The sequence below is a fragment of the Jaculus jaculus genome, chromosome 15, assembly GCF_020740685.1.
Source record: "Jaculus jaculus isolate mJacJac1 chromosome 15, mJacJac1.mat.Y.cur, whole genome shotgun sequence".
Classification (NCBI taxonomy): domain Eukaryota; kingdom Metazoa; phylum Chordata; class Mammalia; order Rodentia; family Dipodidae; genus Jaculus; species Jaculus jaculus.
This window is the reverse complement of record NC_059116.1, coordinates 16,793,889-16,806,802: the sequence shown is the minus strand read 5'-3', so window position 1 is coordinate 16,806,802 and position 12,914 is coordinate 16,793,889. Positions and strand designations below refer to the sequence as shown.

At 44.8% G+C, this 12,914-nt stretch overlaps 1 protein-coding gene across 1 annotated transcript in view; it reads left to right on the top strand.

Annotated features, from left to right (window-relative positions):
• LOC101602682 (cytochrome b5) overlaps positions 1-12,060 on the top strand; it is a 30,417-nt gene extending 18,357 nt beyond the window's left edge. The window contains exons 2-5 of the mRNA XM_004654641.3: positions 325-453; positions 3,014-3,043; positions 9,699-9,733; positions 11,681-12,060. Coding sequence (XP_004654698.3) covers positions 325-453; positions 3,014-3,043; positions 9,699-9,733; positions 11,681-11,762 — 276 coding nt within the window. The 3' untranslated portion in view covers positions 11,763-12,060. The remainder of the gene's footprint in view (positions 1-324; positions 454-3,013; positions 3,044-9,698; positions 9,734-11,680) is intronic.
• The last annotated feature ends 854 nt before the right edge of the window (positions 12,061-12,914 follow it).

Here is a 12,914-nt window from a genome sequence, read left to right as displayed (position 1 = left end):
TTCGAGGCCACCCTGAGACTACATAGTGAATTCCAGGTCAGCCTGGGCTAGAGAGAGACCCTACCTCCAAAACAAAACAAAACAAAACAAAACAAAAAAACAAACCGAGGTAGGATGAGAATCCTCAGACTTCACTGTAATTTTGTGATGTGGGTGCTGGAGAGCTGCCGCCCTCCACCTACTTGCTGTGGGCAATCACAGTCACCCATTGCCCCCTGTGACTTTTCTGGGGCGGCCTATTTGGCTAAAGACACTGACCATTTCCTTTTAACTCATTTGCCTGGAAAAAATAGTAATTTTTCATTCTGCTCATCCTTTCAACAGCATCCTGGCGGGGAAGAAGTGCTAAGAGAACAAGCCGGGGGCGATGCTACCGAGAACTTCGAGGATGTGGGGCACTCTACTGACGCAAGAGAACTGTCCAAAACGTACATCATCGGGGAGGTCCATCCAGTAAGTCCTTCCTGGAGGTTGCTTTCTGATTTCTCTGTAAGGTCTTACTAGTTCGACCTTGTTAAGTCTAGCTTTGCATAGACACAAAACTTATCAAAGGAGGAAAGCAAAAGCAGCTCCCGATTTTGGAATACCCGTTTTGTTCCTGGGTTTGAAGGTCTCAATGTATAGCGCCGGCTGACCTGTAACTTCTTACGAAGCACGGGCTAGCCTGCAACTCTCAGTCCTCCTGCTTCCACCTACCGGGTGTTGGAACGGCGCCACCACACCCAGCTCGAGCACCACCACCGCCATCATTACTACTAATTTACACTGTGCGAGTGGGTACACATGCGGATAGTGTGTGTGGAAGCCAGAGGTTGACACGCAGTGTCCTCCTCGATTGCTGTCCACCTTATCTGACTGAGGCAGGGTTTCTCACTTGAACCCCGAGCTCACCAGTTCAGCTCATCTAGCTAGCCAGCTTGCTCTGGAGGTCCAGAGTCCAGCCTGCAACAAATCACTTTATCTACTGAGCCATTCCCCTCCCCCAGCCCCCAGCCTAGAACGCTACCTTTGTCATAAGTAACTTGGCTCAGAGTTGCTCTGCATTGCGCTGGATCTGTTTTGTAATGCCATTCGGAGTCAGAATGCTTTGGCCCAAGGCCTGTCCCAGGGATTGCTTTTTAATCTTTGCAAATTCACCAAAAAGGACATCCAGAGGGTGGGAGGGCATCAGTCTCACAGAGCTTTCTTCCTTGTATTCTTTTTTGCCCCAAATGATTTTTTTTTGACAAGTCCCTCTCCCCACTTTCATTAGCCTAAGGATATTTTAATTTAATGAAGGCTTAGCAGTTAACGTGCTTGCTAGCAAAGCCAAAGGACCCAGGTTCAGTTCCCCAGGACCTACCTAGGTAAAGCCAGATGCACAAGGTGGTGCATGCATCTGGAGTTTGTTTGTAGTAGCTAGAGGCCCTGGTACCCATCCTCTCTTTCAATAAATAAATAAAATATTTTAAAAATGATTTTTAGAAGCTGTATTAAACTTCTAAGCCCGGCCATATGGAAAATCAGCACCGTGTCCTCTTTCTGCTACTTTGCCCCGGATCTTAGAGGATGCACCCTTTGGTGCCACTACATTGGCAGAATTTTGGGAAGCACTGGCCTCTGTGACTCTGTTATGTACCCAGGGCTATCTCAGAACTTAGGCCCTTCTGTGTCCTCTGTTCAATGACCTATTGCAATGCTGCTGGTCTGTCGCCTAAGTTGTGAGTGTCTGAGTTCTCCGGGTTTCAGAAAAGGTGGCTGATTCCTGGCTGGACATTTAGCTCTTTCTGTACTCTGAGAGAACACTTGGGTCCTTTCTGTCTTCCCAGCTCCTTGGTGCCACAGAGGGGTGAGGAACTGCCAGGAGTGTACTTTGCCCCTCTGAGAGACAAGTAGCCCCAGAACAAGTGAGCAATCTGAGCTTATAAACACACATTTATAACATGCATATATAACAGTATATGTGTGCACATGGGATATTTTATGTATATGAGTGATGCATACTATTCATAGTGACCTTGACTAAAGGTAAGATTAGGCTCTCTTTAGAAGGATTGCAATCATTTTAGATACCTATGGAGAAGGTTTGGTTTTGGTGGGAGGATCTATGTACTTTGAGGGAGTATACTCCACTTACCTGGGAAGTTTATTTGCTCGCATATCTTCATCTTTAGACTCATAGAAGTGAAGTAGTCCTACAGTCACCAGCAAAGTCTGTCCTTATTAGTGTCCTGTCCAGTGCTTGTGAGGTGGGGGGGTGGGTTTTGGGCCATGACCTGCTTTACCACCCTGTGGGGACTTCCAGTCTTCTTTTAGATGCCTTTGCATTCTGAGATCCTAGGCCTGAGGTTTAAACAATTTATGACCCTGCCATTGGGAAATTACAGAACTCAGGTCATCACATAAGCAAGAGAGAGTCACATCTCAGGGATTTTTTGTTGTTGTTATTTTTGTTTGTTTATTTGAGAGAGACAGAGAGGGACAGAAAGAGGCAGATAGAGAGAAGGAGAGAGAATGGGCGCGCCAGGGCCTCCAGTCACTGCAAACGAGTTCCAGATGTGTGCTCCCCCTTGTGCATCTGGCTAACTTGGGTCCTGGGGAGCCGAGACTGGAACTGGGGTCCTTAGGCTTCACAGGCAAGCGCTCAACCGCTAAGCCATCTCCTGCCCACATCTCAGGGAATTTGGCAGGGAGGAAGGGAGGGAAAGAGTCCAGTCTTCAGTTACTTCCTGAATTAAAAGTCACAGTCTGACCCAAGTAAATGTCCACATATTAACACATGAATGGGACTGTCACAGATGCCCTTCTAAACATTGGGACTCTGGAGAGAATGCTTCTCAACCCCAAATCTGCTGTTAAATTTTGTTGTCAAGCCAGATGGATCAAATTTTTTGTTCAGGAGAATGCTGAGCCCCAAATGCTAATTACTGGAGAATATTTATTTTAAGTCTCAGAAAAAGTGTGCTCTTTGGAAATGATACTTCTGTAAATGTTCTGTTATTCTAAATGCCCCCCCCCCCTTTTTTTCTTTCAGGATGACAGATCAAAGTTAGCCAAACCTTCGGTAAGTCTGAACATCTCACATGTGTTGGTGGATGGAGCTATTTTCATTGTCTTTAAAACCTGTCCAGCTGTGGGTATAGGTCTCTTACCTACCTGACTGAGGCCTACCCACGTCTTTCTAGGTAAGATTGGCTTCACAGGAGTTACTTGTGTAGGTCAGCTGGTATGTTTTCAACGAGAGCTTGTGTGTTGTTGTTTTTATAACTGTCAATACTTAAGCTTATTTTGTCATCAGAATTATCAATAAGTTACCTTTTCAAGTCTGTAAGTATAGCTCAGTATTAAAGTGCTGGCCTGAAATAATGAGTTCTTGGATTCATTCCCTAAAAAAAGTTATAAGAGCACTGTTCTTTTGATCTGAAAGGTACAACATAAGTCCTATTTGCAGAGAAGTTAAACGCTGATTGTGTTGAGAATTTCCCCTCCTCAACCTCTTAGGATACTCCCCATGTCTCCTGCTCGATGTTTCCCCATCTCTGGGGCACAGTAGGTGTTCAGTAAATGCACTGGGCTTACATTCTGGTCCCCTAGAAATTCCCTCTGAACTTACCTTCTCACTTACATTTGCACATAATAAATTCAGAATAAGAACTGATGAGAACAGCCCATGTTCATGAAAAGTGCAAGTAGGAAAAATTTCATTCCTTGCCTACAATTAAAGGAGGACAGGGGAAAGTTGTGCTTCAAACAATGACAGCAAGGAAGTGTAGTTTTTCCTCTTGGTATGTGCATTTGGGTTTGGTGGATAAAGCACACACAGCACACCTCCGTGAGCTTGTAGTAAGAACAGGAGAACCCGCTGCATTGCCTGGGCTGGCAGCATATTGTTTTTTAGTTCAATAGCATGAGTGTAAAGATCATGTTGACTTCAACCCTTACATAGTATGATAAAAGGCCTGGCCAGTGCTTTTTGGTACACAGCCATTCCACTTCTGTTTTCTCTTTTCTCAGCTGAAAAACAGGGCTTAAGTTCAGTGCAGGTAACATGAATACTTCAGGAAGTTAAAAACAGACTTTAGAATTTGAGTGGCACCTGTGACAATTACTTGTCCTTAGTGTCCTTGTCCTTAGTTCATTTGACTGGAGTCCCTTTTTGGAGGCTAAAATTCTGTGATGGGTGAAGCTTTTGTATTTTTTTTTTTTTCTGAAGTGTATAAGAGACTAAGTTTGATTTTTTTTTTTTCCCCTATTAGATGTTCAGTATGTTAATACTCATACAGTAATTTTAAGTTGCCCAGCTGCAGAGAAACTAGGCTTTGAGCTTAGATCCTCTACAGGCCAACCTTGTCCATTCCCATGGGGTTCACGTGTTAGACACGGCAGGTGTGCAGTGGTGAGCATGTCTCTTCCCACAGACCACCACTGTGTTAGGGCCCGTTTCCCTAGTTTGCGCCTAGAACATGTGTGTTTTGCTAGGTGGGGGGCACAGATGACCTGTCACTGTTTGCTGTTCTATGTGGGTGTTTGGTTTCCTGTTTGAACTTGTTGGTCACTTTGATACTTTGAGTATTTGGGGGACAGAGTGCAACTACATCTTGAATTCTGGGAATCGAGCAGTCAACATTAAAAAAAGTGTTCCTGTCTATGTTTGCTGGATTGAGAGGCTCTGAGCCTTTAGATCCTCACTAGTAGCTGTTTGGGTTCAGAGGCCTCACGGGAGGCTGACTCTCACTTGTTGTTTCATTTTTGGGTTTTTTTTGGGGGGGTGTAGGGTCTTGCTATAGCCCAGGGTGACCTGGAATTCACTATTTAGTCTCAGGGTGGCCTCTGACACGTGGTGATCCTCCTACTTCTGCCTCCAGAAGGCTGGGACTAAAGGCGTGCGTCGCCACGCCCAGCTCTCACTTTTTTAAAAGAAATGTGTGGGCTGAAGAAATGGCTGAGCAGTTAAGGTACTTGCCTGCAAAGCCAAAGGACTCGGGTTCAATTCCTCAGGACCCATGTAAGCCAGATACATAAGATGGTGGTGCATGCATCTGAAGTTCATTTGCTGTGGCTGGAGGACCTGGCCTGCCCATTCTCTGTCTCTCTCCCTGCCTCTATTTTTCTCTCTCTCAAATAAATAAAAATTAAAAAAATTTATTGTGTGTGTGTGTGTGTGTGTGAGATGGGTGTACATGTGTGTATGTTTGCGGAGACAAGTACATCTGGTCGTATTCATGCATGTGCACATGTGGAGGCCAGAAGTGGATGTTGGCGTCTTCCTCAGTCACTCTCCACCTTAGTTTTTTTGAGACGGGCTCTCTCACTGAACCTAGAACTCACCGGTTCAGTTAGAATCGCCAGCAAGTGCTAGGGAGCCCCCCCCAGCCCCCACCTCTGCCTTCCTAGCTCTGGGACTACAGTCATGTGCCACTATGCCCAGCTTTTTACATGGGTGCCAGGGATCAAGTCATGCTTGCCCAGCAACCACTTTTTCCTAATAAACCATCTCCTGGGCTACCCTACTCACTTTTTTGTTATTATTATTGTTTTGTTTTTGTTTTTTTCAAGGTAGGATCTCATTCTAGCCAAGGCTCACCTAGAACTTACTCTGTAGTCACAGACGATCCTTCTACCTCTGCCTCCCAAGTGCTGGAATTAAAGGCGTGCGCCACCACACCAGGTTCCCTGCTCACTTTTTAAAGTTGATAGTTTTATTCTATACAGGGATTTTACAAATAAAAGAACTTTTAAGTATTTTATCATTCAAAAAACCTTTGTCCTTTATTATGTCTGCTTAGTAAATGGGAGTGGAGCTGGAGGAATGTGGGGCAGGACCTTGCTTGAGAGGCTGTAAGCAAGGAAAATGAAAGGTCGTGGGTGGCTCCTGTGTTAACGGTGTTATGTCTGTTGTCCTTGTGTGTTTGGTCTGCCAGACAAGGTTGGGTGTGTAGCTGTTTCTTAACAGCATATGTCGCTAGGATGGAGAATGTGTGCTGTGGCTCGAGTTTTTAAATAAATGGCACCTCTTTAGGGATTAGGGATGGGAGTGTTGCTCAGTGCTTGCTAAGCAAGGCCCTGAGTCCAGTCCCAAGCACTGAAAAGTAAATGTTGCTTACTTAAACTTTCTAATTTAATTATGAAATTAGAGGTTTCAAAGTATTACTTCAGACCTGCCCAAATGGGAGTTGCAGTCAGTTTCACATTGCTAGGATGAACTTCCACACAGACACAGTTTATGGGAGGAAGGGGTTTATTTCAAGCTTACAGATCCTGGGGAAAGTTCCATCAATGGTGGAGAAAACTGTTTCCACACATCCCAGTAGAGGGAAACCATCACCAGCCAGCAAACACCAAAAGCAATAAGCACAAAGTGACAGCAGACAGCATGGCCCGGCCAGAACTGGGACTGCTCTGCACACCTTTGGGCTGGAAATCAGATTTGACCCCAAACACACCTTAGGTCTGGACTTCAGGATCTGCCCCCAGCGACACCTCCTCCAGCCTTGGTGGGAGATCCAAGCTTTTAATAAAACACCTCAGTCTATGGAGGACATACATCCAAACTGCCAGGGGAAGCATGAGGTTAAAATGCCAACTTGAGATGTTTATAGACCTAGAAATTACACATATTTAAATGTATTTGTGTTAACCAAATTTGCTTGCATAGGAGGGAATAATATTAACAGTACCCTGAGATTATAACTTTCAGAGCGTCATTATGTGAAGTTGTAGTTTACTCTCAACCACATCCCACAGTCCTGCTGAGGATGTGAGGCTCTGAAAGGCACACTTCCAACTTCTGGCTTGTAGCTGTCATCTTCTCTTGCGCTTCCACATGCTCTGGACCTCTCGTGAAGGCATCCTTGTCAGTACTGTGAGGGAGAAAGGCTTCTAAGGAGTGACTTGAGTTAGCTGACCTTACAATTGTCATCACTCTGATGTGCCAAAGCTTTTTCAGCTCCCTGCATTTTTATGTGACTCATACCATTCACATAGATTTATGTGACTTTCATAAATCATGATGCCTGACACATCCCGGCTGTTAACCTTTCTTGCTAGAAGTTGGAAGCCTTCCAGATTTCAGAGTTGACAGGTGTTGGAGCTTGTCATAAAAATGAGCCTTTGCCTGTTACTTCTTGATGTGTTTGATAGTTCCTTCCCTGAACCCAAATGAAATCCCTCAGGGCTCTGGCTACTTTGTTTTACTCAAGTACTAAGGGAAATTTTAACTTGCTTTAATTCACAGATATTATAGAGTTGTGAAGATATTGCATATCACAAGGCTATATGAGGGTTGGGGAGATGGCTCAGTTGGTCAAGTGCTTGCTGCATTAAGCTTGAGGACCTGAGTTCAGACCTCCAGCATCACAGTGTAAAAGCCAGGTTTGGTGGCATGTACTAAGGGCAGGGGTGGAGATGAGAGAATCCTGGTACTTGCTGGTCAGGTAACCTAGCTGAACCCAGTGAGCTTCATTTTCATATAGAGACCATGTCTCAAAAAAAGTAGGTGGGCCGAGTGATTGCGCACACCTTTAATCCAACACTCAGGAGGCAGAGGTAGGAGGATCACCATGAGTTTGATTCCACCCTGATACTACAGTGAATTCCAGATTCAGCCTGGCTAAAGTGAGACTCTATCTCAAAACAAAACAAAAAAACCTAGGTGAACCTCCAAGGCTCAGGAAACATTGTGGAAGGGGAGTGGAAAGAATTTAGGAGCCAGAGGATGAGCTTTTGGAGCCCTGTTTTCTGCGCACGAGGTGGCTGTTGCATTAATGACCTCCCAACAGCTGTCACTACTTGCACGAGGCCTGCGCCAGATTGGGCCCAGTGACATTCGGTCAGGACTGGTGGAGGGACAAGAGAAGGTGACACAGGAGGGGATTATGGTCCAAATACATTACGCACATGTATAAAAGCTGTCAATTAAAAAACAAGGTAGAAAGCTGGGCGTGGTGCACGCCTTTAATCCCAGCACTCCTCGGGAGGCAGAAGTAGGAGGATCACCATGGGGCCACCCTGAGACTACATAGTGAATTCCAGGACAGCCTGAGCAAGAGTGAGACCCTACGTTGGGGCGGGGGGGAAACTCAAGGTAGAGAGCTACTGAGGAAGACACCTGAGGTTGATTCCTGGCCTCACATGTGTGCACACACATGTGCATCTGTACATACATGCTTACACACATGAACACGTACCACACAAGCACAGCGCAACACTTGTGGACACAAAATGAAAAACAAATAAAAATGGAAGCTCTGGGCTCATCTTTGAAGATCCCCTCTGCTGGGGGAGGCATCGTCGTTGCCTGTGGTGGCGACGCGTCAGTCAGCAAGCTTTCCATGTTAACCATCTTGCTTGACCTTTGTGGCAGCATTTTAACCTCACGGCAGTTTCAACATCAGCAGTCACGGCCACCTGGACAGCCCGGCAGAAGAGATGAGCTGCTTGCGTGGAGTCGCCGGCATGTCTGGTCAAGTGCCTGCAGCATGGCCAGTGTAACCCACTAATACAATACTACTGTTTGACACCTAAGTGCAGCACGGTGGTCGCACTCGCCCCTCAGTGAGCTCTTCCTCCAGAATTGATGGCGAGCTGCTTCCACTAGCTGAGCCTCAGGCTTTCCATATTTGATCATCTTTAGTCCCCACTGTTAATTTTATTCACATGTAAAAAAAGTTTGAAAAAAAATCTTGCAGTAGTTATGAATGCTTCTTACAGATGGTGAGATTTAAAGCCACCTAAGTAGATAATAGATGTGAAGTTTTCTTTTTAAATGACTTATTTTCTTCCCCTACTGTGTCAGGACTCTTAAAGTCGCCGTTTCAAGGTTGGTGTGTGTCCCCTGCCTGCTTTGCTTGCTGGTCCTTTAAATGATCCCACCTTTCCGCGCGAACTTCTTTACTCTGCCTTATGGGAGCGAAACTTTGCCTCTCTGCAAACCACCAGTTGTGTTACTGATTTCATTTTTTTCTTTATCTGTGCTGCTGGAAGCTGCAGACATGTCTCTGAAGCTGTCTTGTTCATGCCTGCTTTTTTGGACGTACTAATAATTAATTTTGCTGGTGTGGAATATTAAAAGACTGCTTCTTAACACATCTTCAAGCCAAGGAGTTTATTTTTGTTTCATGAAGCTGTACATTAAACATTGTTCTCCTTCAGGTCCTCACAAGAAGAGCTTCCCTCAGAAAGTGCTAGAAAATAAAAAACAGGGCTTCCTTATTTGTTAGTCAGGCAGAAATGGTCCCTGGAGTCAATCAGGGGTCTTGCTGGTACTGTCTGGTGACTTCAGGGAGGCTCAGAAACTGTGGTATAAACTTAACATTAGGATATGAAGTGACAGTCATTTTTTTCTTCCTGTTGACATGTACTTAATGTAATGTGGACTCACCTTTATACCCTGTTAGTTTTGAATGAAATAATTGATATTTTAGTTCCATAGTTTGCTGTTCTAAGGACAATGATGGGGTTTTAACACTTTCAAATTATCAAGTTTGCACTATTGAGTAATTTAAATATAGAACTTAGAATTTTATGTTCTTGAAAAAAATGTGAAATCAGGCTTTTTTAATGAACAGAACTTTGATACAATTTTCCCTATCAATAATCAAAAAACAGCAGGTTTGAGTAAAACACTCTGATCTTATTAATGAGCTAATTAATTAAGGGATTTTGGTCCATAGAATGAATGTTCAGACATCGCTCTAACTTTGTTTTCTCTTGTATTCCAGGAACCGCTTATTACTACTGTTGAGTCTAAGCCCAGGTATGTGGTGGTCTCTTAAACAGGCTTAGGTGGGAGTGCTTGGGAGTCAGAACTGGATGGGCACCTCCCCTTATGACCCTCTGTGCCTGGCTTCCCGCCATGCTTCCCACTCGACCATCACCCTGGGCTCAGCCCCACGAGTGCCTGGTCCTTCAGAGCTTTCTGTCCTTAGCTGTCGTTTCCAGCTGTCAGCACCCTCCATTGTAATCCCCCCCCCCCACCCCATGTATCAACCTCCAGATGGTTCTGCGCCAAGGAACATACAGAACAAATGGAGTCCTCTTGGTCCTGTGATAACCATTCGGGCAATCAGTCCTGTGATTGCTCCTCAGGCAGAAGTCCCATTCCCTTCCTGCTGGATATGTGACCATCTTAAACCCTGGTGATCGTGTTTCCCTAGCATGGCTCAGTTTTCCTTTGTCACTAAGCCGGCCCTCACTTATATAAGTGCTGTTACTCATTTACAGGGACATTTCCTTAATTATGGGCCAAGCTTCTTCTTGGCAACTTGACCATGTTGACTTATGTAACATCCTCCCCCCTCCCCCACCAAACTAAAGGCTGCATGTTTCTTATTTTTTCTTGTCAAAGTTAACTTCCCCAGTCTTTAGGTGTTCTAGAACATTCCCTGCCTACTGGCAGTACTTCACACCTCGCTGTGTGCTGGCAATCGGAATAGAAACTAAAAACTCATTAAGATGAAAATGACCCTTGTAGTCCTTTCACAGTTTAAAGCTTTTTATTGATCTCATTCTTTGAATGGGCTGAGTGGAGAGTTTATGGTGAAAAATAGATGTATGTATAGTTTATTTGGATTGCAAAGCCAATCTTAAATCGGATTTCTAAGATACTAAAATCTGAATTAGAGATTCAAGTCTGATTTTAAAATTTACATCAAAAATAAAGCACTGCCCTGGGGTTCTGTCCCTAGTTCATCTATACCCTGTAATTTATCATCTACTGAGATTTTGTTCTTTAAAACTGGACAATGTATAAATTGGACATTTTTGTGAGTTTTGTGAACAGACTAAATATGTTGGGCATGTTTCTTAACAGTCTAAAGTCCACCAGGCACAGGTGCCAAGATTGGGTTTTTAAAGCAGGAAGATCGTGGAATGTTAGAGCTGGGCCAGGTGGCAGCCTGAACTCACAGGGTGTGTTGGTTATTTTCTCATCATTGGGACAAAATGGCCAGCCAGAAGCAGCTTGAGGAAGGAAAAGCTCTATTGTGTTTGCTACTGTTTAAGGTGAAGTCTGTCATGGCGTGGGAAGCATGGCGGAGCAGGAAGCTTGTGTCACGTCACATCAGTAGGTGGAAGTAGAGAGAGAGAGAGAGCGCCTGGCTCAGGGTCTTAGGCTCAAGGCCTGCTCCCAGTGACACTCCTCCTCCAGCAAGATGCCTCTTGCTCAAGGCATGGTGGCAGGAACTTGAGGCAGCTGGTCACATTCAGTCAATAGTGAGGAAGCAGAGGGCGATGAGTGTCTCTGCTCGGTGCTCCTCCTTCTCAGTCAATTGAGGCCCCAGCCTGTGGAATGGTGTTGCCCACCTTGGTTAACCCAATCAAGATCAGCCCTCCCCAGCCTTCCCAGGGGCCCCGTGCCTGCGTGATTTGGAATCCTGCCAAGTTAACCACCAGAGATTAATCACTGCACTTTGTCATGGCTAACCCCTAGTTCACATGAAGAAAATCAGTGTTCCTGGGCAGGAGAGAGAAAGGTAGCCCTCTGTGTCAAGTCAATGGGAGTACATTGGAACAGGGTTGGGGGCGTTGGTTTTCTCAGGACAACAGCAGGAGAGAACGATGCTCAGTAAAGCTGTGTTGTCTGTTTGGCCATATTGCTTCTCGAGGCGAGGAAAACGCGCTGTAGTCGTCTTCTGTCAGAAGAAGCAGAGTTTGAGTTCCCTGCACTAAACCTCACTCAGGCATCGTTGCTCTGTCTTTCTAGTTGGTGGACCAACTGGGTGATTCCTGCCATGTCTGCCCTGGCTGTAGCCCTGATGTATCGTCTCTACATGGCAGACGACTAAACGCCTCTCTGAAGCCAAGGAAAGACTGTTCTGGGCAAGGGAGAAAAGAAGCCAGTGTTAATCACTTAACTGACAGAAACCTTCATCGGAAAAAAAAAAAAAAAAAAAGTAATTGTAATGTTTGTTTCCCCATTTCCTGTGTTAGAAGCAAAACTACAAAAACAGAAAGAACTCTTTCTGCCCTTAAACTTTTCAATGTGCCTTTTTACTCATCAACTTTACTTTGATGTGTCTTCACTACATAATTTACTTACTGTAAGCATGATCTTTTTAAAATATATCTGGCTTTTAAAATATATATCACATTTGCCTGTTTGTTGTGATATCTTTTATTTATTTTTTTTTTTTTTTGAGGTAGGGTCTCCCTCTAGCCCAGGCTGACCTGGAATTCACTACATAGTCTTAGGGGGCCTCGAACTCATGGTGATCTCCTTCCTCTGTCTTCTGAGTGCTCTGTATGCCACCATATCTGTCTTTTTAAACTTTAAAAAATACATATATTTGCAAGGGGAGACAGAGAATGGCATGAGCCTGTCAGGGCCTCTTGCTACTGCAAATGAACACAAGATGCATTTGGCTTTGCATGGTCACTAGGGAATCAAACCTGGGCTCCAGGCTTTGCAAGCAAGTGCCCATAACTGCTGAGCTCTCTCTCCAGCTTGGTATCTTGTCTTTAATGTTTAGTGTCTTGATTGTTTACAACAATTGTGTGCGTGTGCTGTGGTTTATGCACATGAGCGTGTAGATGTATGTGCCTTTTGTGTGTGCAGAGGCCATTGGGTGTCCTTCCTTTTCGTTCTTCTGTTTTGTTTCCTTGAGTTGGAATCTCACTGAACACAAACCTGCTTTTTTTTTTTTGTCAGGCTGTCTTGACTAGTGAGCCCCCAGTGATTCTCCCGTCTCCACTCTCCATAAGAATGAGGTTACAGGCTTGCATGGCTATGCTCAGCTGCTTATGTGGGTGCTGGGGAACTGAACCAAGGCAAACCAAGCCCTCTCAGGCCCCTCATGCAAGTGTGGCCAGTGCTCTTGCCTGCTTAGCCATCTCCCAGGTCCCAGGATTATATGCTAAATAATGAAACGATCTTTGGTGGGTTTTTTTTTGTCTTAATTGAATAGCTCGTTAATAATCACAGTTAATATGCATTATTG